Source organism: Haemorhous mexicanus, chromosome 4, assembly GCF_027477595.1.
Source record: "Haemorhous mexicanus isolate bHaeMex1 chromosome 4, bHaeMex1.pri, whole genome shotgun sequence".
Lineage (NCBI taxonomy): Eukaryota > Metazoa > Chordata > Aves > Passeriformes > Fringillidae > Haemorhous > Haemorhous mexicanus.
The window spans coordinates 27,893,680-27,918,637 of record NC_082344.1 but is presented as its reverse complement, the minus strand read 5'-3'; the positions used below and the strand labels follow the sequence as shown (position 1 = coordinate 27,918,637).

General features: G+C 39.8%; 1 protein-coding gene and 1 long non-coding RNA gene across 3 annotated transcripts; one reads left to right on the top strand and one right to left on the bottom strand.

Annotated features, from left to right (window-relative positions):
* The first annotated feature begins 127 nt into the window (after positions 1-127).
* On the top strand, positions 128-24,958 carry SLC39A8 (solute carrier family 39 member 8). Of its 2 annotated transcripts, none has more exons than XM_059844186.1 (8): positions 128-251; positions 7,782-7,950; positions 11,974-12,143; positions 12,566-12,688; positions 13,721-13,888; positions 20,319-20,526; positions 21,032-21,216; positions 23,859-24,958. In XM_059844186.1, exons 1-8 carry the CDS (start codon positions 135-137, stop codon positions 24,003-24,005), a joined length of 1,287 nt encoding a protein of 428 aa, XP_059700169.1. In that variant the 5' UTR covers positions 128-134; the 3' UTR covers positions 24,006-24,958. The 2 variants fall into 2 exon arrangements, with proteins under 2 accessions (XP_059700169.1, XP_059700167.1); XM_059844184.1 differs by lacking the exon at positions 128-251 and adding an exon at positions 733-988.
* LOC132326243 (uncharacterized) lies at positions 20,522-23,972 on the bottom strand. Its single transcript, XR_009486178.1, has 3 exons — positions 23,837-23,972; positions 23,163-23,594; positions 20,522-20,904 (listed from the first exon to the last, which is right to left on the bottom strand). It is a non-coding gene; the product is annotated as an uncharacterized LOC132326243 (long non-coding RNA).

The window sequence follows — 24,958 nt, the reverse complement described above, 5'->3', positions numbered from 1 at the left end:
ACCACTTGAGCAACAGCCCCCAGGAATACACCTGTGACCAGTCACAATTTTCTCTGTTTGTTAAAAAGCGTGCATGAAATCACATGTTTTTTGTGCATTAATCCTGCCTAAAAAGGTAGACTAGACACAAATCTATGTCTCAGCCTGTGGGAGGGAGGGGGCCTGTGAGAAGCAGGTTTCCCAACTGGCTGCCAACCGAAGGACTCATTCCAAGGTCCAGGAGCCTGGGCTCAGGAGATAGCGTCGGTGAGGTGTGTACGGCGGGGCCGTACCTGTGTGCCTGGCTGGGCCTGGACCTTGGCCTGCGTTATGCCTTCTGCCATGCAGAGGGTCAGGGCGGCTGGGTGAGGGGCAGGCGGGCAAGCTGGGGCTGCGTCTGGGAACGGCAGCGGGGGCCATGACCCTGATGGTTGTGTGACTCTTGGCCTCTGGGCCGGGGCTGGTGGCAACAGGGAGTTTCACATCCTGCCCCGCTGCCCGCGCGTGGGCCGATCTCGGACGGCCCCGCGCCACCTTCTGTGGTGACACAGGGTGGCGGGGAGCCCGCGGCTGCCCTCAGCCCCGGGGCGGCGGGGCTCAGCGGGCGCTCGGTCAGCAGCCTGGCCCGACGGCGCGGCGGGCACCGAGCGGCGACTCCGCGCCCCGCCGGGAGCTCCGCGGCGCCGCCGCCGCCCGCCCCGCGTCCCCAGTACGCCCCCCGGGGAGGGGCCGAGCGGGCGGGCCCCGCTCCCGCCCCGCAGAGCCCGTGGGCAGGGGCGAGGGCGGCGCGGCGGGGCTGCGCCATCCGCCGCACTCGCCGCGTCCCGCCGGGATGGAGAGGCAGCTCCCGGGGCCGGACAACTCGACGAGCTTCGCCGACGATGTGCTGCGCGTCTTCGGGGCCAACCACAGCCTGTCGGCGGGGCAGCTCTCCGCGCTGCTGCAGCGCCTGGGCGCCGCGCCCGCCCTGGGCTCGGCGCTGCCGCTCGCCCACCTGCACCACAACCAGGTACCGGCACCGCCACCGCCACGGCCGGGCTGGAAACGGGCTGGAGCGAGCGCGTCGGGCCGGCTGGGCAGCTCCGTAGTGTCCTAAGTCTCGCCGCCCTCGTGTTTCCTCACGGTGAAGCCGGGAAGGCGGGAGGGAAGGCGGGAGGGAGCAAATGTCTGCTGGCGCTCTGGGCTCGGGTTGCGGGCAGAGGCACCGGCGCGCTGGTGAGGGCAGCTTGAGGTGCGGGAGAAGCTGCCGTGCCTCAGGGAGCTGCTGCGGCGCGGGCTGCCCCGGGATTGGCTCTCCGTCCTCGTTGCTGGGCTCTTAAACTGTCTCTGTTCACGGTTAAATAGCATCTGTCCGGCAGCACGGAGTGTATGAGAACCAGCTAGTGTTTACCTCCGAGAGCTGAATAAGCAAATCTTCAGGAACTGTTGAAATACAGTTGTCATGAGATAGCAAAATCTCGATTATACAAACAGGTCTGCTTGTGTAGAGAAACTTTTTCGGACATTTTCACATCTTTTATCCGAGTGCAAAGTGTACACCTATCGATTAATCTTCTAAAAAAAAAAAAGCTTTTTAAATTGATGTTTAATTTACTGTCTGGATATCACTGGACTATTACTTCTCTTTAAAACATTTGTACTCTGTTTAATGTCACCATAAGAAACTCAGATCTCTCTGGCACTTTTAAAATCTCTGTAATTTCGCTTACCTGGACCATCCTGGACTGTATTTGTTTCCTTGAAGGGAAATTTTGAGATTGGTGGCGATTTCCATATGCTCAGAAATCAGAGGCACAAAGTCACAAAAATGAAAAGAAAGCCAAATGGCTGTTTTCTCTGGTTTAAATCCACTCCACAGAAACAGAAGAGGGATGCTCTAGGACCTTGAGAATTGTTTTTTAACATGAAATTAAAAGCTCTTCTGCTTTTTCTGTGAAGGAGACAAACCTTGAATAAGCTCTTTTTGTTTTAGGAAGGTTTAATTGGGACTTAATTGCCCTGAAATCAATGTTGTGTTCAGTATAAGCATAGCAATGTTTGCAGGAGTCGCTGCTTTCAAATCTCACAAACTGGTCACTGTTCCAACTCAGTGTGTTACAAATATAAACATTCTCAGCCACACATGCTAACTACAACTTTGCAGTGTTGAGTATGGCTATGAAAAGCAGCTTTCTTTAAAAGGGCATAGAAATGAGTGGATTCTTCAGTCCTTCAGGTTTTCTGTCTGCAAAAGCACGTAGCTCTCGTACACAGGCTACAGAAGGGGGAAAAAAAGTAATGCTCTTTCTTATTACTATGAATGCATGTTCCTCATAAGTAACTTGAAGTTTAACTGAAACAGGCGTGTTCTAACTATGTTCATGTTGAATTATATCTAGGGTATCATACTGAAATGATTTTTGAAATGAAAACTACTTTTTTTGCTGAGTTACTTGCATTCTTTCTTAAAATTGGCCTTGTGGCCGCTCCATCAGCTTGAGCCATTAAAGCAAGTGCATTTTGATCCCTCATGGATGTCAGATATGTCCATGACTTTAGGCAGGTGGCACATGCAAATGCAGACTTACACCACTTAAATCTTGTGTTTTTAAACACTATGAGTCTTTGTGCTTACAAGATGATAACTCAGCATCTGCTGGTTGTGACAGGAGACATGAAGTGGCCTAATACAAGTTTGGGTGTTGGAAGGCATCAGAGGCCTAAGCTCTACTGATTCTCAACAGAGGAAAGTGAATAGCTCTGGAGAGTGATTCAGGTCTTCCTCAAGACATCTGAATCCATTCAGGCTGCATTAAGTGCCTGACTGTAGGAGGGCAGAAGGTTTATCTTAGGCTTTCAGTTCTTAACTTCTGTGTCCAGACCTAGTGGGATGACTCCCAGGCTTTTCTTCGAATCAAGATAACATACCCTGCTCTTCAGAGAGTCCCTCATTCCAAGCCTGAAGGAATTTTTAGTGGAGAGCTGGTCTGTAAGGGACAGGTAATACAGCACCTGGCAGGAAGGAACAGTCTCTGTAATGTTATCCCAGTATTAGTGTTTAGTTTTAATGTCTCATTCACAACTATTTTGGTAAGCCTATTAATCTCATGAAAAGATCCACAAGAAGCTCTTCCTTTTTATTAAATATTAAAAGTCTGGGTGTGTAAGCCAAAAGCAGATTGATTGATTGATTGATTTCTGTTTTCCTTTGATACCAGGTTGACTTGAAAAGGGAGAGTAAAAAATGATTTAATTTGTTGGTGATAGTGTTTGTGTGTATACTTGTGTAGGTGTTTGTGGTCACTTGTGTCCTATGATGTCTGTAAAGATGCTAATTTTTTAATGTAGAAGAAAAAACCTGGATTTTTGGAGCACCCTTTTTGAATTTTGGATGTTACTGTCACCAATTACTTCTGCTTTTGGTCTCTTTTTGCTTTCATCATGCACTTTTATAATTATTTTAATTTTGTGTTTATATTTTCTTTGCTCTTCAATTTTTCTGTCATCACCTTTTCTTAATATGTAAACTAAGATTCCTTGTCAGAGAAATAAGTGCTAATTGAGCAAGCACAAATACTGAACAGTGCTGTTTTTTTCACATTTCAATGTGGAATTGCCACACATTTTAGTCATACTAATAGGGGTAAAATTAGCAATTGTAGTCTAATAGAGATGATGGCTTGCTATTTGCTCTGTATTTTACATTATTAGCGAGATGTAAAAACCATGAAACCATACTTGATCTTCTGTCACTGAATTCATTGTAGTATGGCAGCCATGCACATGTGTGCCAAAGGACTAAATGACATGCTCAAAATTTTTGGTCAATAAATGCTTGGAAGGTAAATGGGCATTGGAAAGAAGGCTTGTTAATGTCACCTTTTTTAATGCTTTGGTGTAATTGGCAGGTGCTAAAATCATGCTCCTATTTCCTTCTTTGGCTTTCCTAAATCTGTATTTATGCCAGTCTAGATGGAATACCTGAATACTGTGTTTTAATGTAATGCATTTTGTTTTTAAACAAAAGATTTTGACAAAATTAAATAATTTTTTTATTAATATTTGTAATCAGATATAATTACTTTTTATCTCAGGATCAAAGTCTAGTAAGTTTAGTAGCTAGACTAGAACCAGGCAAGTATATTCTTTGATTTGAGGATTTTTTGGGTAGTTTTTCACTAGTTACAACATGTCCTTTTGAAAGAATGGAAACAAGAGTTACAGAATTAGGATCTTGATCCAGCACCATGACCTGGTTTTGCCTGGCCAGTGAGGTGCTAAATAGGCATAGTTGTTGTAACCTCTAAGTGTCTTATTTCTACAATATTTTCAGTAAATTTAAATATTTGTGGACAGTTCTCAGCTCCCAGCATGGACAGCTGCCTTGCACATGTCCTGGGGTGTGTGAAATCCCTAAAGCACTTGAGTGCATTTGAACAGCTTCACCTGACTCCTTCTCGTGGAGTGCTGCTTATTGAGGGAATGATCATCTGCATCATCCAGTTTTTACCTGTCCTAAGTGACACAAAGGTGTTACCACATCAGCATTAGATGCTTTCATTTCTTGCAAATAAGTTGAGGAAGGCAGCGCTGTAGGTCTCTATTTTGCCTTATCCATGCTCAGACTAAGTTAAAAAAAAAATTAGGCAGGGAAATAAAAGCCTGTTAAATAGGCACTCACTGCATTTATTGTTTGCTTTTGCTACTTGTGGGACCCACTGCTCAGTCCTGGGGTGGGCTGGGCTGGTATTTAATCTGGCAACATCTAGAAATTGCAGTGCAGGATGCTGTTCAGTATTTTAGTGCTTCACATGTGGAATGCTACAGATAAAAGAGGTAGAGCTATGATAAGAACACAGCAGAAGATCACAGAAGAGACTGATGCCTTTAAAAGGTAGTTATTACTGTAGCATTTTTTGTTAATTTCTCCAGTTAGAGGAATTCCATATTGTTTGATTATTTTTGGGAGAGGCTTACCAGGGTAAAAGTAAACATCCATTTGAATAACTTAGTTGATAGTTTAATTTTTTCTAACTCTCAGTATTCTGTAACTGTGTAAAATCTATGATTAAGCTCCTCCTCAGTTTTGATGAAAACATCTTTAAAGTTACTTTTTAATAGTTCAGGGATGATCAGTTTTGTTATATATTTTTTGCAATTGTTTACTAAACACTTGGCAACAGTCACATTACAGGAAATCTTCTCACCTTATCACTGTGATAAGGTCTTGCTGCACAGCAGGGGACAGACACAACAGCAGGTTTGGTGAGTCAGGACATCATTTTCAGTCCCCAGTTCCATGAGGCTAAATTTTCTCTCTGATGAGATGGTCCATCAGTCTTAAAAAGTAAATATCTTACGTTTTTACAGCAGTGTGGCTGTGTTAATGTATTTATTTATCCTGAAAAGATCAATGCCGAGTTTTGCAGTGTGCAAAACATGCCTTGCTCCAGTCCAAGGCTTCTAAAAGATTCAGTCTTTTAATTAATCCTTTAATTGTGCTGGTGAACTCATGCAAGCTTGCTTTTTAGCTCTTGGTTGTATGTAGGAGTTTACTGAGAGTATGAGGTGACTTATAACAATGAATCATTTATAAGAATCATTATCCTCTGGGTTTGTCACTGATCAAAATAATAATAGTAATTAAATACAATGCTGTTTCTCAATTTCACATGGAAGAGCTCTTCTATCATGGTATTTCTCATCTCCATATTTGTGTGTAGGCAAAGTTACAATTGCCAGGTGTATTAATTTATGCTGTGTCTCATTTAGTTTCTCTCCATTATCTGTTTTCCTACCTACAACATCTTTGGATTTTTGTGAATGAATGTTAATACTAATGTATTGGTATTTTAAAATGCTAGTACTCTATTCTGTATCTTAGGAATTAAATAGTTAAAGGTGATTTATTTCAGAGATAGTTATAGTGTGAATTCTCAGCTCTTACTGGCTTGTTTTTCTGACCACAGATATCCGGAAATGGCTCCATGAGCTAATAAATAAGCACCATACAGGAACTATTCCTGTAGACCACAACTATCCTCCCTTTGTCTGGTGGGGGCATGTTAACCATATATTTTGTATTATTCCAAAATGCAGAGTTAACAGTAAAATGATGAGACACATAACAAGTTTAGAAAGCTCCAGTGGTTTGTGTATTGGTCTGTTAAAGACTGTATCTTCAGTGATGATTTTTTTATTCACTACTTTCATGTAGGTTAAATGGAGCAACATGTTTTAAAGCAAAAAACCACCATCTGTTATAAGCTCTATTTAATTTATGTGATACTTCTTTGACATTAGCATTGAAAACATTGATATTGAAAGATGAAATTATATGCACTTTGCTTCTGTGTATTTGAGTCTTTAGGGTCTCATGGCCTTAACAAAATTTGCTCTTAGGTTTAAGTTCAAGCATGTGCCTGAGTACTTTGCTAGACTGACAGAGTTAAAGAGGAAGAACAGAAACATCCTGGATGTAATTTAGCTAAAGTCAGTTGAATTGACCTGCATGTTCTCTTCCTCCAAGCAAATCAAAGAGAGTCACATTCTGGTGATGAGTGCACGCCTTTCACCTTTTGGACAGTAACAAAAATATTTATTAACAGGAGCAGAAGCAGCTCTGATGAAATAAATGACTTGCAATCACTCTGGCTTATCTCTAGGAGTTAATTGCCTTATAAATAACAATGTTGAATTATTGGAGACGTGCTGTGTAATCTGAAGGCTGGCAAAACTGAGAAGAGCAGGGAGTGACCATTTGTGTTTATTTTGCTAAGGCTTCCAGTGCTCTCTGCTTGCAATCATACTGAGATTTGCTACGGGGAGAGTTATGCTGGAATTGATGTCTCAAATAGAAGAAAACATTGATTTCTTTGGTCTTGAGACTCAACCCTGGTATGTGTTTGTTGTGCAGCAATAACTGCACAGAACTGTTGTGTACACTCAGAAAAAGAAGACTTTCTCTTATCATTGTAGGAAATAAAGAATGTAAATGAACAGAAAGTGTTAGATGAAAGATTTCAGCAGTTTGGAACGTTTCACACTCAATTTTATTTTTTTTTTTGTAGATGTATCTTTTATGATACTTCATGGTTTGTATTTTATCTTTTTGGTTGAAAATGACAAACAGAGGAACCAGCCTTGCCTTGCCCCTGGCCTGGTTTAGCACTGCCTAGTATATTTATTGTTGACCCATCAAACACTATTATGTCCTGTGCTAAAGGCAAAGTGAAGATCCCAAGCAGGAGTTTATCTCATTGTTTTACAAGACAATGTTTGTCCTTAAGGGTTACTGCTGTAAGACAAATGAAAAATGTTTGGCTTTAGACCATTTTTGAGGAGTTAATTTGGCGAGATAAATAAGAAGTGTTGTTGTAAAGTAGAAGTGGTCACTTACATGAATAAGCTGTCACTGAATTACCAGCCCTTTTCTGGCATACTCTGTTACTGAGATTTTAACTGTATCTAGTCTGATCTTAAATTTAATTATTTTGTAATTACCTTAGGTTTTAAGTACTTTGAAGCTATTTTTACAAATATATTGTGAGGTTTAGCTGTCTGAGTTCTCAGGGCAAAAGATCTCCAAATGTCTCTTAAAATGTGGTTTATTGATTTGTGATTTATCTAACTTAAAGTACTTTGAATCATTTCTGCTTCACATCAAGCAATCACAGTATTTTCATGCACAATGTACATTGTGTAGACTTCCCTGAAAATGCATTACAGTACTTCCATGTTGTAATTCTTGGATTTCTCACTGTATGTCTTATTTTTTGATTTGCATTGATGTGTTAAGTTGTCAAAATCCCTTTTGATTTCAGTGCTTGACTAGTGAAGAAATCTTTTCTTTGCATGGGATACCGAACGACAGCCACATATCAAATTCCAGCTTCTCTACAATATGTCCTGCAGTTTTGCAACAGCTAATTTTTCACCCATGTGATCATCAGGAGAGCTTTGTGGACACATCTAAACCACATTCTTTGCAAGGTTAGTTACTTGCATAAATGCTGTGACTGGAGTGGGGTTTTCTTAGAGGAGCAGTAAGCATTTATCTATAAATAACGGGAGTGTCTTGTTTGGGAAGATATGGTTCCAAAGTGGGAACATAAACTGCTGTTTTAGGTCAGCAGACTATCCAAACAAGTCTATCCAACTATCTCTTGACAATGACCTGCTTACAATGCTGTAAGAAAGGTGAAAGAACTGACTAGAAAGTTATGGAATATTTGGCCGTTTAAGAAAGAGTCTTTCTGACTTGTTTTGCTTGGATAATGCTTTGTGCCTTGGAACATAAGGACTCATAGATGGTTAATAGAAGAAAAGATGAGTGTACAGAAGGGAAGTTTGTGCAGGTGGTTTGCAATGGGAAATTAAACTTGGTGGAATCTGCCTGTATGGAAGCAGGTAGAGTTAGAATTACTTGGGCTACATTTGAGTGGAGTTATTTGCAGGGGGACTGTCGGGTAAGCCAGTGTCTTTTTTACTGAGGAAAAATATTCATATTCTTTCCAAATTCTGACTCCTGCTTTCATGTAATCTTCTGTGATGACCCCTCCATGAGGAAGACTGTTACATGGTTAAGTAGCCTTAATCTTCCTTCCTCTTTTTTGCCCTCTTATTTCTATATTTATTGTGCACAGAACTATACAGTGCAGTAAATAGCATTGGACAGGGAATATTTATCTGATTAAAGAAATCACTTACTGCACTAAAAAAGATCAGATATAATTCAAGTCAGTGTTCCAAATGAACTTACTGTTCCAAGGGAATCAGCTGAATTAATGTTAAAAGTTAGAATGTTGGATTAATAGCACCTAATGTCAGTATTCATAAGAAGAGATACAGAAGTGCTTTTTGTAACTTTAGAAATACTAGTATTAGTAACATTCTGATTAATATAGGTGATCATCTTTAATAAGAATTAGAGATCATTCCTAAAACATAGCTGTGTTTTGCAGCGTCAGTGAAAGATTAGAATTCTGATTGAGTAATCACTGAAACCCTGGCACCAATTTAGCATGACTGCTCTAGATTGCTTGTATGGTATGGAGACACATTTTACCGAGAAGACCATTAGATCTGCATTGGAGAGTAGGGTCTGTTCTCCTTTTTTTTTCTTTTTTTTGGGAGGGGGTGCTGGTTAGGTAGGTTGAACATGGAATCCTTGACCTACAGTTAACCTCCTAAGCTACTTAGACCATCCCTCTTGCTTTTCTTTTATCTGTCCAGCTCAGAAGCAATGTCCAATAGCCAGATAAACGAGGCGGCCTTCTCCCTGCCCCTCCCTTGGCTGCAGCACAAGAAATCTGCAAGGCTCATGGTTAGGGCATTTTAAACCACTGTGACACACAGTGGTACCTGTTTGAACAGAGATTCCTAGAAAGGCCCAGTGCCCAATGCAGCTGTTGATTTATACACCCCCCCAATCACAAAGTGAATCTGTCAGTAGCATTGAGCCCAGATGATTTCAGTTACTGCCCATGAAGCAAAATCCTCTGTGCCTGTTTCCAGCTGTGCCTATGTGAATTTTCTCCCCAGGGATCCCCTCTCTCTTAATAATACACTGTATTCCAAAATACTAATGGACAAGACATGCAGAAGAAACCAGTCCAATGAGCTTTAGGGGCAGCTACTCAGAATAAAAAATAAGTGATGCCAAAGCAGAGTAGAAGTTGGAAGGCAACAGACGTTATGTCTTTTGTCCTGGAATTTGTAAAACTATCTGATCCTTGAGCACACAGCTCCTCCCCTTGCTTGCTTCTTTGAAAGATAATAGGGAGGTGTATAGAGATGTATCAAACAGCTGAAACTGCCCAGTGGCATTCGTCATGTCCAAGACAAACAGTTTCTGTGTCCTCTGCTTGACTTCTTCAGAAAGGTATTCATGCACTTCCTCTTCATCCTAGGACAAGGTTAAGGAAGAGCCTGAGCCTGCCTGTTCTTACAAGGAGCAATGCTGAGCAGCAGTGTTCTAAGGAGGGCATCTTACTTGCACTCCTGCAGTTCTATTTTTTGGATTTCTTGTGCCTTTGGGTACCTTGGCTGTCTCTTCATTGGGGCTATAGTTTAAAGACAGAAAGAATAATAGTAGTTAGCAAAAACTGACTGAGCCATCAGTCTGGGGAAGAATTAGCCCTGCATCTGAGTGCCTTGCTCTGGTACATAAAGCCAGACTACCCAGTTTTCTGAGATGTGTGGACTCATGAATAGACTAGTGTGGATGGAGTCCTAATGAATAAAACCATTTTAAGGCACATAGTATTGTGAAATACAGTCCTTAATGCAGGAACTTTAGCAGCATTGGTTGTCTTGGAATTTTTTCAGCTCAGTTTAAGATGTACATTTTTGCACAGAGTATGGGTAGATGTCCATGCACTAAACTAAAATACTCTTGTACGTCTGTAGTAATCCCAAACTTGGTGTTTTCTGACTCATGATAACACTGGAAACCCATTTATTATAAATTTGATTTCAAAAATATAGTTACAGTCTTAATTGTCATTTAGTTTAATAAAAATTAATCTATGTAGCTTAGTGAATCTACCCATATCTAGTTGTTTTCCCTCTCTCTGTGTAGTTCTCTCAAAATTGGCAAATGAATGTTGAAATTGGCATTGATACATCTGCAAATGCTTTGAATGTTTCTAATGCTTTCTGTTCTTGACATGATATGAAATTCATTTTATAAAAGCATTGTGACACTGTGCAGAGTGGAGCATCCCAGTTGCAGGTGAGGAATTTAGCTTCGTGTGTTTGCCAGTTGTGTTCCAGGAAATAATATCAGACCATAATCTGATCTGTTAGTTTCTGCTATGCAGAGAGGAATTTGTGGTGACTTCCCTACATACATACAAGCTTATAATGATGCAGCTTTCTGGATTATATGAAACTGTTCTCATCTAGGCAACATTGTGTTGCGTTTTTAATTGATAATTTTTTGTGGTTAATTTTTAAAGACAAACTCTTTGTCTGTTTGGATTACTTTTTAGTTCTGTGGCATTACTTGGGCCACCCTTGTACACCTCTTTAGTACAACTTTTAAAAAAAGTTTTTCTCTGTTCTCATATGGATTTGAGATGTAGGGAAAAAATGTTCTCCATAGAGGCACAACTTTGTGAGTGTGAGTGCCTACAAGCAGCAACAACCACACCACACCTCTCCAACCTATAATTCAGGCTCCAGAATAATTATGGTACGGATTTGTGCAAGTCCTGGTGCCTAAACACTAAATATCTGAATTATGCTTATGGTGAGGGGAACAAAATTATGCTGAACCCTGCTGCATTTATGGATTCTTAGGAAAGGTTTTTGCCATTGCATACCTAAATCACATATCCTTGTTTTTAAACCTAGGACCTCTTTTTTAATGCACTTTTCTTTCTCTATTATAATTATCTCAACTATCAGGTATCTATCACCTGTTGAAAAACAGTGATGGGCAGCATTTTCAGCCAGCAGAACTTCTGTGAATGACAGGAGGAGGGAGGAGGGTTAGGAACTGAGATATCACCTCAGGGTGATTTGAAGGAGTCGTCCTTTATCAGGAAGGATTTTTATATCTGGTGCAGCCAAGACAACAGTCTTTTTGTCATGGAGTGTTTTAGAAGTAAATGTTGATTGGATCTGACTCTGGGACTAGTAAGAAGTTTTGTCTTTTCTCTATGCTATAGCTGCTTCAACTATTGGCCTAAGCCTTAATTTTTACTCTTCGTTGACTGTAGAGAGACCTCATTTATATTACCAGCAGTTAGGCCATCCCATATATTCTGATAGCATGGTTTACATTTTTAATATGATTGTCCCAGAAAGTGTTTTCAGATATTTCCTTTCTACAGGTATGCATCTTAACTGTCTATGCATTTTAAGAATTTTATATTTGTGAGTTTTAATTTTAACCAAGGAAAGACTCTTTTACCAGTTCCATGCCAATTAAGCGATTAGAGAAATCACAAGCAGACCGAAATGGGTGTTATACTAAAATATTTTGTATTTCTCTTTTTTTATCCACAGTTTGGGGATTTGGGTTCCTGGCTGTGTCTATCATTAACTTGGCATCACTTCTGGGATTGGTTTTAACTCCTCTCTTAAAGAAGTCATATTTCCCCAAGGTTTTAACTTACTTTGTGGGCTTGGCCATTGGTACTCTCTTTTCTAATGCAATTTTCCAGCTCATTCCAGAGGTAAGCAAAGGGAATCATTATTTGATAATAATAATGATATCTATAATCAATATATATCATTATATTATTTGATAATATAATGATATAAATCATTACAGGTTTGCATACTAGTTTCTAAAGATCTATGTCTTGTTGTTCATTGGGAAGGACCAAGGGCTATTCTGCCTCTAAATAAAAAGAAAGATACTCTGGATAAATTTGTAGTGAACTTTAATAGGCTACACTGTTAACATATTGTCCAAGTTCAAAAATTGTAATGATATCAGAATCTTTTACAATTTCTGCTCGTGGAAACCAATGGTTGGTATAGAGACAGTTTTTGTAATAGAGGGGAATCTGTGCAGTGTGATGTTTGTTTTTCTGGAAATGTACTACATTTCAGATTACAGACTAATTTGCATTGCTTTTTTCTTCACTATTAGGCATTTGGATTTGATCCAAAAGTAGATAACTATGTTGAGAAAGCTGTTGCTGTGTTCGGTGGATTCTATATTCTCTTCTTTGTGGAAAGGATTCTTAAAGTGATACTAAAGCTCTATAACAAGGTAATGAAACCTATCACTAACTGAATGAGCCTTGCCTTTAAGTACCTGTCATATTTTGTGAGATACTTGCTAGATGGATAAAATGTGGGGTTTTTTCCTATTTTATCTGAGGAATTCAGCCTTACTGTATATTGATATATCTGTTTAAAACCCATATGAATAGGGCAAGAAATCTCCCTTTTTTGAGGGAGTTACAAGCAGCTCTGGGAATGGAATCCAGATGTGAGTGTGGTCTGCTCTCTTTGGTATATACTCCAGTTGCTCTCCACAGCCAAGTTGTTGCTGTGGTAGCTAAATGCATCAGAAAAACATGACAATATATAAGAGGTGGAGAGAATGAAGTCTGCCCATGGGGCTTCTCCTTGGGCAGGAGAAATGAGTGTGACAAATACACCCTTCTTGGTCATCTGCAATGTGCAGCTGTGCTGATAGGGCCTGACTCTGGTGTTCAGTAACTTTAGCTCTGTGTTTCCCCAAGCTCTGGTACACAGACCTGCTCAGTGAACAGTGTAGCTGTTTCCTCTTGCCCAGGGCTCTGCTTTCTACCCCTGTGTCAGAGTACTTGTCTTCTGTGTGTTCACTTGAGTGTTGCTGATACTGAAAAGTGTTTTTGTTACTGAAAATTATGATGATCAACTGTCCCTCATTTGCAATAGCTAAAAATAGAAAAAAATGAATTTGTTTTTCTGTAATTATGTAAACAGATGAAGCCTAATGAGCTCTGTTTGACAAGAAAATGTTGATCACTTTTGGTCAGGTTGGCTTGGGGTGTTCTACATAAAGGTATAGAAATTAAAAGTCTCCCATGTTTTCTGATTAGCTAACAGTAAGAGATAAGTTATGAACTTAGATATGTTTGCAGATAATTTAAAAAATTAAATGTTCACTGCTGCTCATTTTAGCAATCACTTGGTGTGGAAAGGAGGGCAGCTTGAATATGATCTCCCTCCCACCTTTTCCTTTTTGTCTTTATTTTCTTACATTGCTATTTTACTTTTTAATTTGCTACCTACTTATTTATTTTTCACCTAGACTGGCCACAACTACTTTGAAAATGGAGAAGAGAATAATTCTCAGGATAAGACTAATTCAGCCAAACCACCCTCATCCAGCAATGGGGGCACATGTTATGCAAATTCAGCTGTCATAGAGAGCAATGGAAATCTTGGTTTTGACAGCATCAGTGTGATCTCAGCACAGGTATGAAAATTGTGTCTACTTATTAATTTTTTCCCTGGCAATTATATAAGCATATCTAAGAGGAGAGTTAATATGAATTTTTATTACTTTTGTCAAGTTTTTGTCGACTTACAGCTTATAATTTGATTGAACCTTACGAAAAAATACTAGGGCAAGCTTTGGGGCAAGCTTGAAAAAACTGAATGATGCCCTCAATTTGTAGCCAGCAGAAAGGGCTATGTCAGTGCTGGAATGGGCTGGATAGAGAGATGTATCTAATCAGATTTGAACTTGTATTTAATTTGGCTAATTTTGGTTTTGTTGTTGTTACTGTTTTGCTTAAAGAACAATGATGTGTTTTACTGTTGTGATAACGTTGATCGTACAAAATGATCCGTATTTTGTTCCTGAATACATAAGGCTGTTAAGTGTGAGAGCCTGGCTCTACCAATCAATGATTAAAGAGAAAAAGTAGCACAGTAACTTTCAGGCTGTGTATTGTGAGCATTGCTTGTGATAACACAGTGTATTTGAATTCTGTGGGAATCACAGAGGTGATATGTTGAGACAGAAGCCATTCCTCCTGATTTAAGTATTATTATGTTTCCGATTTGTTCTCTTTGTTTCTTTGTGTTTGTTTTCATACTGCAAATACAACTTCCTTCTGTCTGAGAAGAAAATGGAAGTAGGAAGAGAAAGTTCTGTGCTTCTTTAGTCTTCTTCCACGTGTAGAGAGGAGCAGTATTGTGCAAGGAGGACCAGTATTAAAAAAAAATTAAAAACACATAGTAAAAAACTTAAGATGTTTTAAGGCAGACTTTTCCATGGAAGAGATTTTTGGTTTGCCATCCATTTTTATTAGCCAGTTAAGTAAGTTGTGGGGAGCAGAGAGGAGCAAGCAGGAGAGCAGGCCAGAGGCAGTCTCTAACAACTAGGATAAAATCTGGGAGTTCTGCATTGACGCTGCAGGCTGACAGAGCATTTGATGCACACAGTTTAAACCACCAAAATTGTACTTGTCCTTACCCTAGAAATGTCGAGAAGTGTGGTGAATACTGAACATCTTAAAAACTAGAAGAAACATGCTTAATTATTCAAATTACATGGGCACCAGGAGGGAATTAGTACTATGAGTGTCCCTAAGTTTTATTCTGTAGATTTATAAAACAAGTAAAAGAAGCCTCCACTCTCTGCAGAGACAGAAACAGTGCAGCCAGCAGGACTGGGGAAGTGATTATTCCTCTGTGGCACTGCTAAGGCTGCACCTTGAATCCTGTGTTCAGTTTTGGGTCCCTCACTACAAGAAAGACCTTGAGGTGCTGGAGCATGTCCAAAGTGGGCAACAAAGCTGGTGAAAGAGTTGGAGCATGAGCCCTATGAGGAGCAGCTGAGGGAACTGGGATTGTTTAGCCTGGAGTAAAGAGGCTTGGGGGGGACCTTATCACTCTCTACAACTGTCTGAAAGGAGGTTGTACCATTTGGGGGTCTGTGTCTTCTTTCCAAAATTAAGTGACAGAACAAGAGGAAACAGCCTCATGTTGTGCCAGGGGGGTTTAGATTGGATGTTAGGAAAAAGTTCTTCAGGGAAAGGGTTGTCAAGCCCTGGAACATTGCCCGAGGAAGTGGTGGAATCAGCATTTCTGGAGGTGTTTAAAAGGTGCATAGAGGTGTTCCATAGGGATATGGATTAATGCTGGACTTGGTTAATTAGGACTCAGTGACCTTAGAGGTCCAACCTAATAGTTCTATGATATTGTGTAGCAACAAAAAAGCCATCATAGCTCTTGTCCTCCTCCAGAGAGGTTCAAAGGGCCGGGTCAGGGGAGGGCCAATGTGGCCAAGATGCTTTGGGGCAGTTAGGGTAATGACAGGAGGGTGGGGATGCATTCAGCTTCCCAAGAATGTACTGTTTAGGGCAAAACCATTTGGCATAAGCTAATGTGTACCCAGGAGAATTTTAATGTGTCCTCATAATCAACAGCTTGTTAAGGAGGGCAAATACAGAGTAGTCAGAAATCAAAATGAAGGCTTTAAAGAGGGAATTTGAAACCTGATTGTGCTAAGGTGTGGTAACTGTTTTCAGCCATGGTGACCCAGCTATATTCTCTCCTTCCATGCCAGAAGAAATTGACTGTCAGAGTAAATTGTTAATTAGTCACCCACTTTCTGTTTTCACTTGCAGCAGTAAGTGCAACCTTGGAAACCTTTGTGCTCTACTCAAAGTTTGTATCTACTATGCATTGAAATATAGCTTGACAACAGAAACTTTGAAAGACAGTTATTTCAGAGACAAATTACTGAAACATCTGTGTTCTTGAATGCACATTGTTAGAGTTGTATGACAAAACTTTACAGAGCATTTATTTATTGCCTGGTGGCAGTGTCAGGATTCCTTCTTGGTCCTGTGGGCTCTTTCAGAGGACGTGTCTGATTCATGTCTGAGGGACTTAGGGATGCAGTGGAAATAGCAGTAGTAATCTGAGATATTGTAAAATAGTAATCTGAGGTATTGTAAGGTGAAATAAGTCTCTGTATAATTTCTTAAGTTTGGGAATGAAGGAGAGGCCATTACTTTTTGAAGAGTCTCCTGTGTTTAGAAGAGCATAAATACCAAGGATGTCTTTGGTTTACCATAAACTGTGGAGATACAAATAATATAGAACTGCACTAATAATTAATAAAAATTAAACCTGATAGTCCAGCTGGATATTACAGAGCTCCTTAGCTGGCATCTCTTTTGATGTAAGCTAAACTACCATGACAAAATGAAAATGATCCAGAGGAGACAGGCATTGCTAAATTTTTGCTTTGGAATCCTGTGTTTGTAGGGTATATTGTCAGTAGTCTGGTTTATCTTAAACATGAAGAATATATATTACTCGTTCACCTACTTCTACTGGATAAATGATTTAGTAAACTTCAGAATGTAAATCCAGAAAGGCAATTTCACTGTATATATAATTTAGAGAAGTTGTCAAGACATTATTTAAAATGGATTACATGTATGAATTATGATACTTCAGGGCAACACAGTAAATGTAAATGCAGGATAGCCATATATATATATATATATATATATATATATATATAGCTATAGATATAAAACAAAGGTGCCTCAGAAGCTGAATCCTAGTTTATAAACTACAGTTGTTTCTGCATTTTGGAAGTTTGGATCAATAAAGTAATTTTTAGAAGGAAATCAATACTGGAACCCTAAGTTAATTGCAAATACTTTAGATTTTCTTTTTGGTGGAAAATTATTTAAATTATTTAAATTATTATAAAATTATTTAAATTATTTTGGTGAAAATTTATTTAAAAAGAAAATTTTTGCATTAGATCAAACTCCCTTTCTTCAGGGAAAGGGAAAGCTAGAAACATGTGCAAGAAGGATGATGTGCTTTAAGCGGAAATCAGGATGATCTACAAAACAATGCTTCCTCCAGTTTGTAATCTCCTTGAAGGATGGTCACCAGGGAACAGAAAAAAATAGAGAACAGATCTTTACCTCAGGAAGCTGGATGAATTGGTGGAAGAACTTTGCTAATTGTGTTTGGGTTTTCTTATACTCATGTATTTTGGGTGGCTTGCTTTGTAATACTTCTTACTTAAAGTGATGTTCAGCTTGTCTTCATGGATTAAGAGAGAGATCTATTGCTTGTAAGTGATCCTATCTCAAACAGAAATAGTACAGGTATAAATTAATAATCTCAAAAAAATGATTGGCCCTGCTTCTGTTAGAGGAAATGTTGAGAGGAAAGCCTTCAAAAACTAAAGGTAAGTGTGTAGTACAAATCTAAAACCTCTGTGTTTGAATCAGCAGGGAAACTCCTGATTTTTTGATACCATTGCTTGTTTTTGCATCATAAAAGTGTAATTTCAGAACTTCCTGTAGACTGAATAGGGGCTGCTTTGTGGTGGTTTTGGCACTACTCAACCAAGGCTCTATTATCTATGAGTTCCAGGCAGTGCAATAGGCACCTGACTCAGAAATTCCTGACCTGAACTTTTGTCCTGTCCCAGGGCAGCTCCTAAATACAAGAATGTAATCAGATAAGAGGCCTGTAAGCAAATCATGCGACAGACCTTATAGCACTGTCTTTAAATATTTTGCAAGGACTTATTGATCATTTTATTTCCTTGAAGTTAAAAAATCAGTTTGCCTGGTAGCATTTGCATATGGCAAAACTAAACCAGTTTGCAGTGTTGTTTCTAATACCTAAAGAAAATTTATTGGAATACTCTTTGGCCTTCTCCTAAGGAGAAGGAGATGTTCCTCTATATCCTTCTACTTCAAGAAGTGGAGATGTGTGTGGTTCAGGGGAGAGCAGTGGGTATTGCCTGCCTTAACTTAAATAGTGGTTTAGATAGTGTCTCTCACAACATCCTCACAGGCAAACTCAGGAAGTGTGGAATGGATGAGTGGACAGTGAGGTTCATTGAGAACTGGCTGAATGGCAGATCTCAGTGGGTCAGGGTGTAATTGGAGGCCTGTCACTGGTGGTGTCCCCCAGGGTTCAGTACCGGGCCCTTTATTGTTTAACCTATTCATCAAGGACTTGGTGAACTTGCCTCCTGAGCAGTTCACTGATGACACAAACTGTGAGGACTTGCCAATATCCCGCAGTGCAGTGCAGCCCTTCAGAAGGGCCTCAACAGATTGGAGAGATGGGCAGAGCAGAACCTCCTGAAATCCAGCAAAGGCAAATGCAGGGTCCTGCAACTGGGAAGGAATAACCTCAGGCACCAGCACAGGCTGGGGGCTGATCTGTTGGAAAGCAGCTCTGCAGGGAAAGGCCTGAGTGTCCTGGTGGAGAACAAGCCTTCCATGAGCCAGCAGTGTCCTTATTTCCAAGAAGGCCAATGGCATCCTGGGGTGCATTGGGAAGAGCATTGCCAGCTGGTCGAGGGATGTGATCCCGCCCCTCTGCCCAGCCCTGGTGAGGCACATCTGGAGTGCTGTGTCCAGTTCTGGGCTCCTCAGCACAAGAGGGACATGGAGCTCCTGGGGTGGGTCCAGCAGAGGCCACAAGGGCAATGAGGGGACTGGAGCATCTCTTATGAGGAAAGGCTGAGGGAGCTGGGTCTGTTCAGCCTCGAGAAGAGATGACAGAGAAGGAAACTCATCAGTGTCTATGAGAATTTGAAGGGAGGGTGTGAAGGGGATGGAGGCAGGCCCTGTGATGGGCATCAGTGATGCCTAGCAATAGGACAAGAGGCAACAGGCAGAAACCAATGCACAGACAGTTCCACCTGAGCATGAGGAAGAACTTCTTTACTGAGCACTTGAACAGATTGCCCAGAGAGGCTCTGGAGTCTTACTCATTAGAGACAGCCAAGAACTGCCTGGATGCAATCCTGTGCCATGTTCTTGAGCAGGGAGGTTGGACCAGATGAGCCACTGTGGTCTCTTGCAACCTTAACTAATCTGTGATTCTGTGCTGTGTATGTCTGTAGGCACATGTGCGTATATATTACTGCTTATATATTCTAGTAGATAAGCACTAGTTAATGCTATATAAGCAATTTTTTTTTAAATGGGGGAAATACTATAATGCTTGCAAATATTCTGTAAACACAGTATGTGTGTATAGAAATTCATCAAATGGGTGACCAAGAACTTTTAGGGGAGCTTAGTTTGTGCTCGCAGTTAAAATGGCAGTTCTATGTCTGTTCAGGTTTTTCATTATTTCATGGCACCAGATGTATAAATTACTTCCACTTCTGGGGAGAATTAGTGAGATCCCTGGAGGGTATGTGCTCTGCAGTTTTATATTAGCCTGTTGATTTCATGCTCTGAGCCTTTAATTGTGCAGTCAAAATTAGCCACCGCTGTTTTTATGAAACATTCACTTTGTAGAAACTAATTTGAATAGCTGGACTTGACTATCATTGCCCAAAATTAGAAATAAACTTTATGGAATATTTGAATATGTCTATACTGTAGGCACATTCTATACTATAGACACATCATATATATAATGTAGATAGAATTCTGTTACTGTGGTAGCTGAGTATGTCTCTAAGACCATGATGTGGTGCCAGTTGTTTTAAATACAGATGCTACCAGTCACTGAGATCAGATCCTTCTGACTGTACATGCTTATATAGAAGTGGCAGAGGAGGCTTGGGACCATCTTTGTCTGACAGAGACTCCAGAGAGACATTCAGACCACTGTGACCTGAATTGCTTCCTGTCTCAGCTGAAGGGCATCCAGGTGACACTTTGCAGTCAGAAGGGCGACTGGGTTGTGCACGTCACCTTGTTGAAACAGAAAACATTTGGTGCTTCTGCTGTGCCATTTGCTTCTTGGACAAAGCAGTTTGGCCTCTATGTGCAGCAGTGCTTGAGTTTATATTCGGCATTCATTTAAAGACAGAAGCGTGATTCATTGACTTCTTTTTTCAGTGCTTTGTGTAATTGTTTTATTCTGGGTTTTTTTTTTTTCAGGAAGGAGCCACCCAAAGCAGCTTATGCAAGTGTCTTAAGGGGCGTCCACTATCAAAGATTGGGACCATTGCTTGGATGGTGACACTGAGTGATGCTGTACATAATTTCATAGATGGTTTGGCTATTGGGGCTTCTTTCACTTTGTCTCTGCTTCAAGGGCTCAGTACCTCCATAGCCATCTTGTGTGAAGAGTTTCCTCATGAACTGGGTAAGGAACTTCATAGCACATGTTGTTTGCTGTGGAAATCTCTGTTGTAGGTGGTTGTGTTGGCGTAAAGTTGGCAGAGGTTGAAAGAAAGTTTAGACAAATTAATAGAAAAAATATTCATCAAAAAGTTACCAAGCACCAAAACACACATCTGGCACAGGAAGTTCCCAAGTGCAGGTGGGCGGAAGCTGGGAGCATATATTGGACAGGTACTAATTATCCTGTTTAGATATGGTTCATACAGTGTTGTATTAATTAGTTTAAAACCCAAAAATCATCATAGGTAGTTGTGTGTTCCTGTGCTCTTAGCTGAATCTTGCATCACTATTTATTTAGAATATTCCAGTGTCCTTAGTATTGAAGGAAAATCCTCATCACCTATTTGAACAAAGAAAAACAACACAGGGTTATAATGTGTATACAAATAATGTCTTCAGACTTCTTTTGACATCAGAATAACCACAATATCATTTTCTGAAGGTTTTCTCTTTTTTTATTCTTTTAGGGGATTTTGTCATCTTGCTTAATGCAGGAATGAGTACTCGGCAGGCTCTGTTTTTCAATTTCCTATCTGCATGTTCTTGTTACATTGGGTTGGCCTTTGGAATATTAGTAGGCAACAACTTTGCTCCTAACATCATCTTTGCTATAGCCGGTGGAATGTTCCTGTACATCTCTCTGGCAGATATGGTGAGATATAATTTCATTTTCAGTCATTTATTTCTCTGCAAAAAAAAATGTATACTCTGCTGAGTCTCTCCAGCAGAATTTTCTCCTTCTCATGCCAGTGACCAATAATAATAATAATGATAATAGAATATCATCACTTAAACGCTTAATGGAGGTGCACAGATAATTATTGTTACCAATAGGTAAGGCTTCATAAAGCCTCACCTATCCATAAAAAGTTATGTTTGTTCATGAAACACTAAAGCTTTTCACTTCATTATATGATTATTGAAAAGGGGTTTTAGACAGGGACAAGCCTTTCATGAATTTGGCCTGGTTTAATCAAAGAGTAAAAAGTGTATAAACTCTTTGTTTCAGCATTTTAAAGTGTCACATTATTTCACCTTATTATTTTAAAAGGTTTGTTTGTCTATTTAAACCATGTTGTGAAGGAAAAGCAAGAAAGGTAAACAGAATAAAGTTAAATATTAAGTTTTGAGTTGAATGAAAGGTGTTGTGTAACCACAGTGATAATGAAAAACTTGATTTAAATTCTGTCCTGATTTAAACCAATGAGTGCCAGCCTCATTTTCATGGTTCAGACAAAAAATGTTGCTGAGTTCTATTCAAAATAGTCTGTCTACAATTTATTTTTCAAAGTGTGCTAGAAGATATAAGGAAAAGAAATTGTGCTAAAATCCAGATCATATTTAGACATTGGATTCACAGTACTTAGCAATATTCCATAATTTCCTCTTACGATGATGTTTTGTCTTGAAATGAGAGAGATTTTCAAGAGTTTTAAGTTTTATTATGTTTAAGTCAGTGTTGTAAGAACAGATGCAACAGGTGCAGAGGTGTTTGCATCTGCCACATGAGAATCCATTTGAGTGCAGAACTGGAAGAGTGAGACCCAAATCTGAAAAGATTTGAGACCCCAGTTTGGTTCCATATACATTTAGGAACTGTCATATATTTATGGTGACTATTTCATTAAATACTGTTATAGTTTAGGTAATAGTGTAGGGTTTAATATGTTGTTAGAGTTACAACAACTCTATTATTTCATAAGCTTGCGGTACCTTAATTGCTAATGCTTTTTGTTAAGCTTCACTCATATAATGAATAGGAGTGTACTGAACTCTGATGTGTAAAATTCATGGCATAAATTTATAGTGACTCAAGTTTGTTATTAAATCCATCAAAGTAGGTAACATTCTTTTCTTTGTATCTGTTGTTCTGTTCTCTCTGCTCCTCCCTATCTGTCTCTCTCCCTGTACCCTCCTCTCTTTCTTTTTATAGGTTTTTGGATTGTATCAGTTACCTATCTGAATTTTTCTTCCCCCTGAAAAGTCTGAAATAGGGTATTGAAGTGCTCTGTACAGAGATCTGGCTTTCCACTTTCTTACGATTTTCACACACTTCTGGTTTGCTTGTCCAGAAGCAGGTAGGATTAACTGGAATGTCATGCCTTCCTCCTTTTCTTTTTGCTATTCTTTTTTTCTGCCAGTATTGGCATAGTCCAACCTCTGCCAATAGGATCACTGAATGGGGAGGCTGTGGGCAGGTGGGAATGTATGCTGAGGTGTGTGCACAAATGAGCCTTGCTGTATGGCATGAAGTTAATCTGGTTTTGCCCTGTTGTGCAAGAGTGTGACGGAGCTCTGGAACCATTTCTGGGAAACTTTGGGCTCTTCCCGCTAACCTTAGCCTGTTCTTCAAGAATTGCAGTACCTTCAATAGTTGTTTTTGTATTGTGAGATCAAAGAAAGATACAGTTTTGGAGTTATCCAGCCTGAAGGCTTCCTGACTAGGGCTGAAATAAACTGTCTTCATTGTATTCTGGTTAGATTATTCTCAGCAGAACAGGAGAATGCTTTAAGGCTTATTTCTCAAAAGCCACTGTAGTTGGCTTTACCTGCCAGCAAACACATGTCCTGAATCATCTCACGCAGAGAACTTCATACCTGTGCTCTTCTGCCATCACCTCCACTGGCTCCAGAGGCAGTGTCTTTGTTTCTGCAGTTAGCAGCCGATCCGTCACCCTTTGCTCTTGTGTTAACCATTGAGATGTACATTATGGAATGAAGAATCCCTTCATGGCACTGTAATGTCATATTGCATCTGTTACCATCAGTTTCACACCAGTAGTCTTCCTTTTCTTCCTTGCTTGACCTGGCAAGCCCACCAGACCTTCCAGAAAGGTTTCTGATGTCAGAGGGGTTGCCCGTGTTTTCATCTGCACTTCATTTTCCTTTAGATGAAGCAGAAGAATCCTAGTCTTCTGTTTCCCAAACAAGGATTTCTCTTTATAGCAGTGAAGGAAACAAAACATTTAGCAATACAGGGGCAGCTGCTCCTAGCAACACATGGACCAACAGTTGGAACCTAGGAGGCTGCTAGAATCAAAAAGGGAAAATTTGCATGAGACACAGCCAGATAAAGCCACAGTAGAGAGGAAAAAAACACCATTTCATCTTACCATACTTGCTGGAGTGTTTTTTCAGGGTAATTAGGGTGATATTTTCCTGTGACTGCCATCACCCCCTGTTAGTTCTAATACTCAGTCCAAAGTCGGCAATAAGGTTCAGTTCTCAATGCCTTAAATTAAGGCGTGCTACCACGAGATGGCAATACTTACCTAAAAATATCCCTTTTTTCAGTTCCCGGAGATGAACGATATGCTGCGGGAGAAAGTGACGGGAAGAAAGACGGATCTGACGTTCTTCCTCATTCAGAATGCTGGTTTGCTCACGGGGTTTACTGCTATCCTGCTGATTACCTTGTATGCAGGAAATATCGAGCTGTGAGAATGGAATGAGGAGTGGAGACATCAAGCAAATTGCAAATGGAAGACACTTGAAATCCATACAGGGACATTAATTTCATCTACTCGGTTTTGAAACGGTGGCAAGGCCAGTCGTGTCCCTCTTGCCCCAAATACAGGAAATTCTTCTTTAGGACTTGCAGTTGAACCAAATAGTAGGAGCTGTCAGCTTCTGTATGATGCCAAAAAATTATGCTAATATTTTTATTTCTACTTAAAATTATCAGACGTATCTGAACTGTCATAGAGGAAGGGTGTTGCTTGGCCAGTAGAATTATGCAATACATGCAGCTACGTGCAACTCCAGACCAACTGAAAGCTGAGGTCTACAAGGAAGATGTGTATTTAAAAGAAAATAATACAGTTTCATATAGTTTTTTAACTGTGATGAAGGCAAGCAGTTTCAAAACTGGTTAATTTTTATGACTTTTGTTGCAGGATTTGTCTGTGTAACATCTTCATTCCCCACCAAAAAAAGAAAAAAAAACCCCAAACCATTTCAGAGTAGGTACTAATGAAGCTAAGATTTTTAATTACTAATTAACACTGGAAGGAAAGATACCAGTTTCTGCTTTTGATCTCTTCTCTTTATAAGTGCACTAGGGAATTGTTGATTTATTTTGAGAACCACTTTTTTTAATTAGAGGGAACCTGTGTTAAATTTATGACTGTTTATCAACTCCATAATATTTTAGAAACATTGAGTACTTTAAAAATGTTCAAGTATTGTGTACTCTATGAAAATAATAAAGTTTTACTTAAGTTTCCCATACAACCCCTTTAAAAATCAGTTTTTTAGTCTTACAAAGGAGAATTTAGGAAAAAAAACCTGCTAAAATCAACATTCTGGTATGCTTTCTTTATAATTTGAATGATTTCTTTGTGTGCAGTTGGATGGAATTAAATGATAATAAAATATACAAATTCTTACCACAA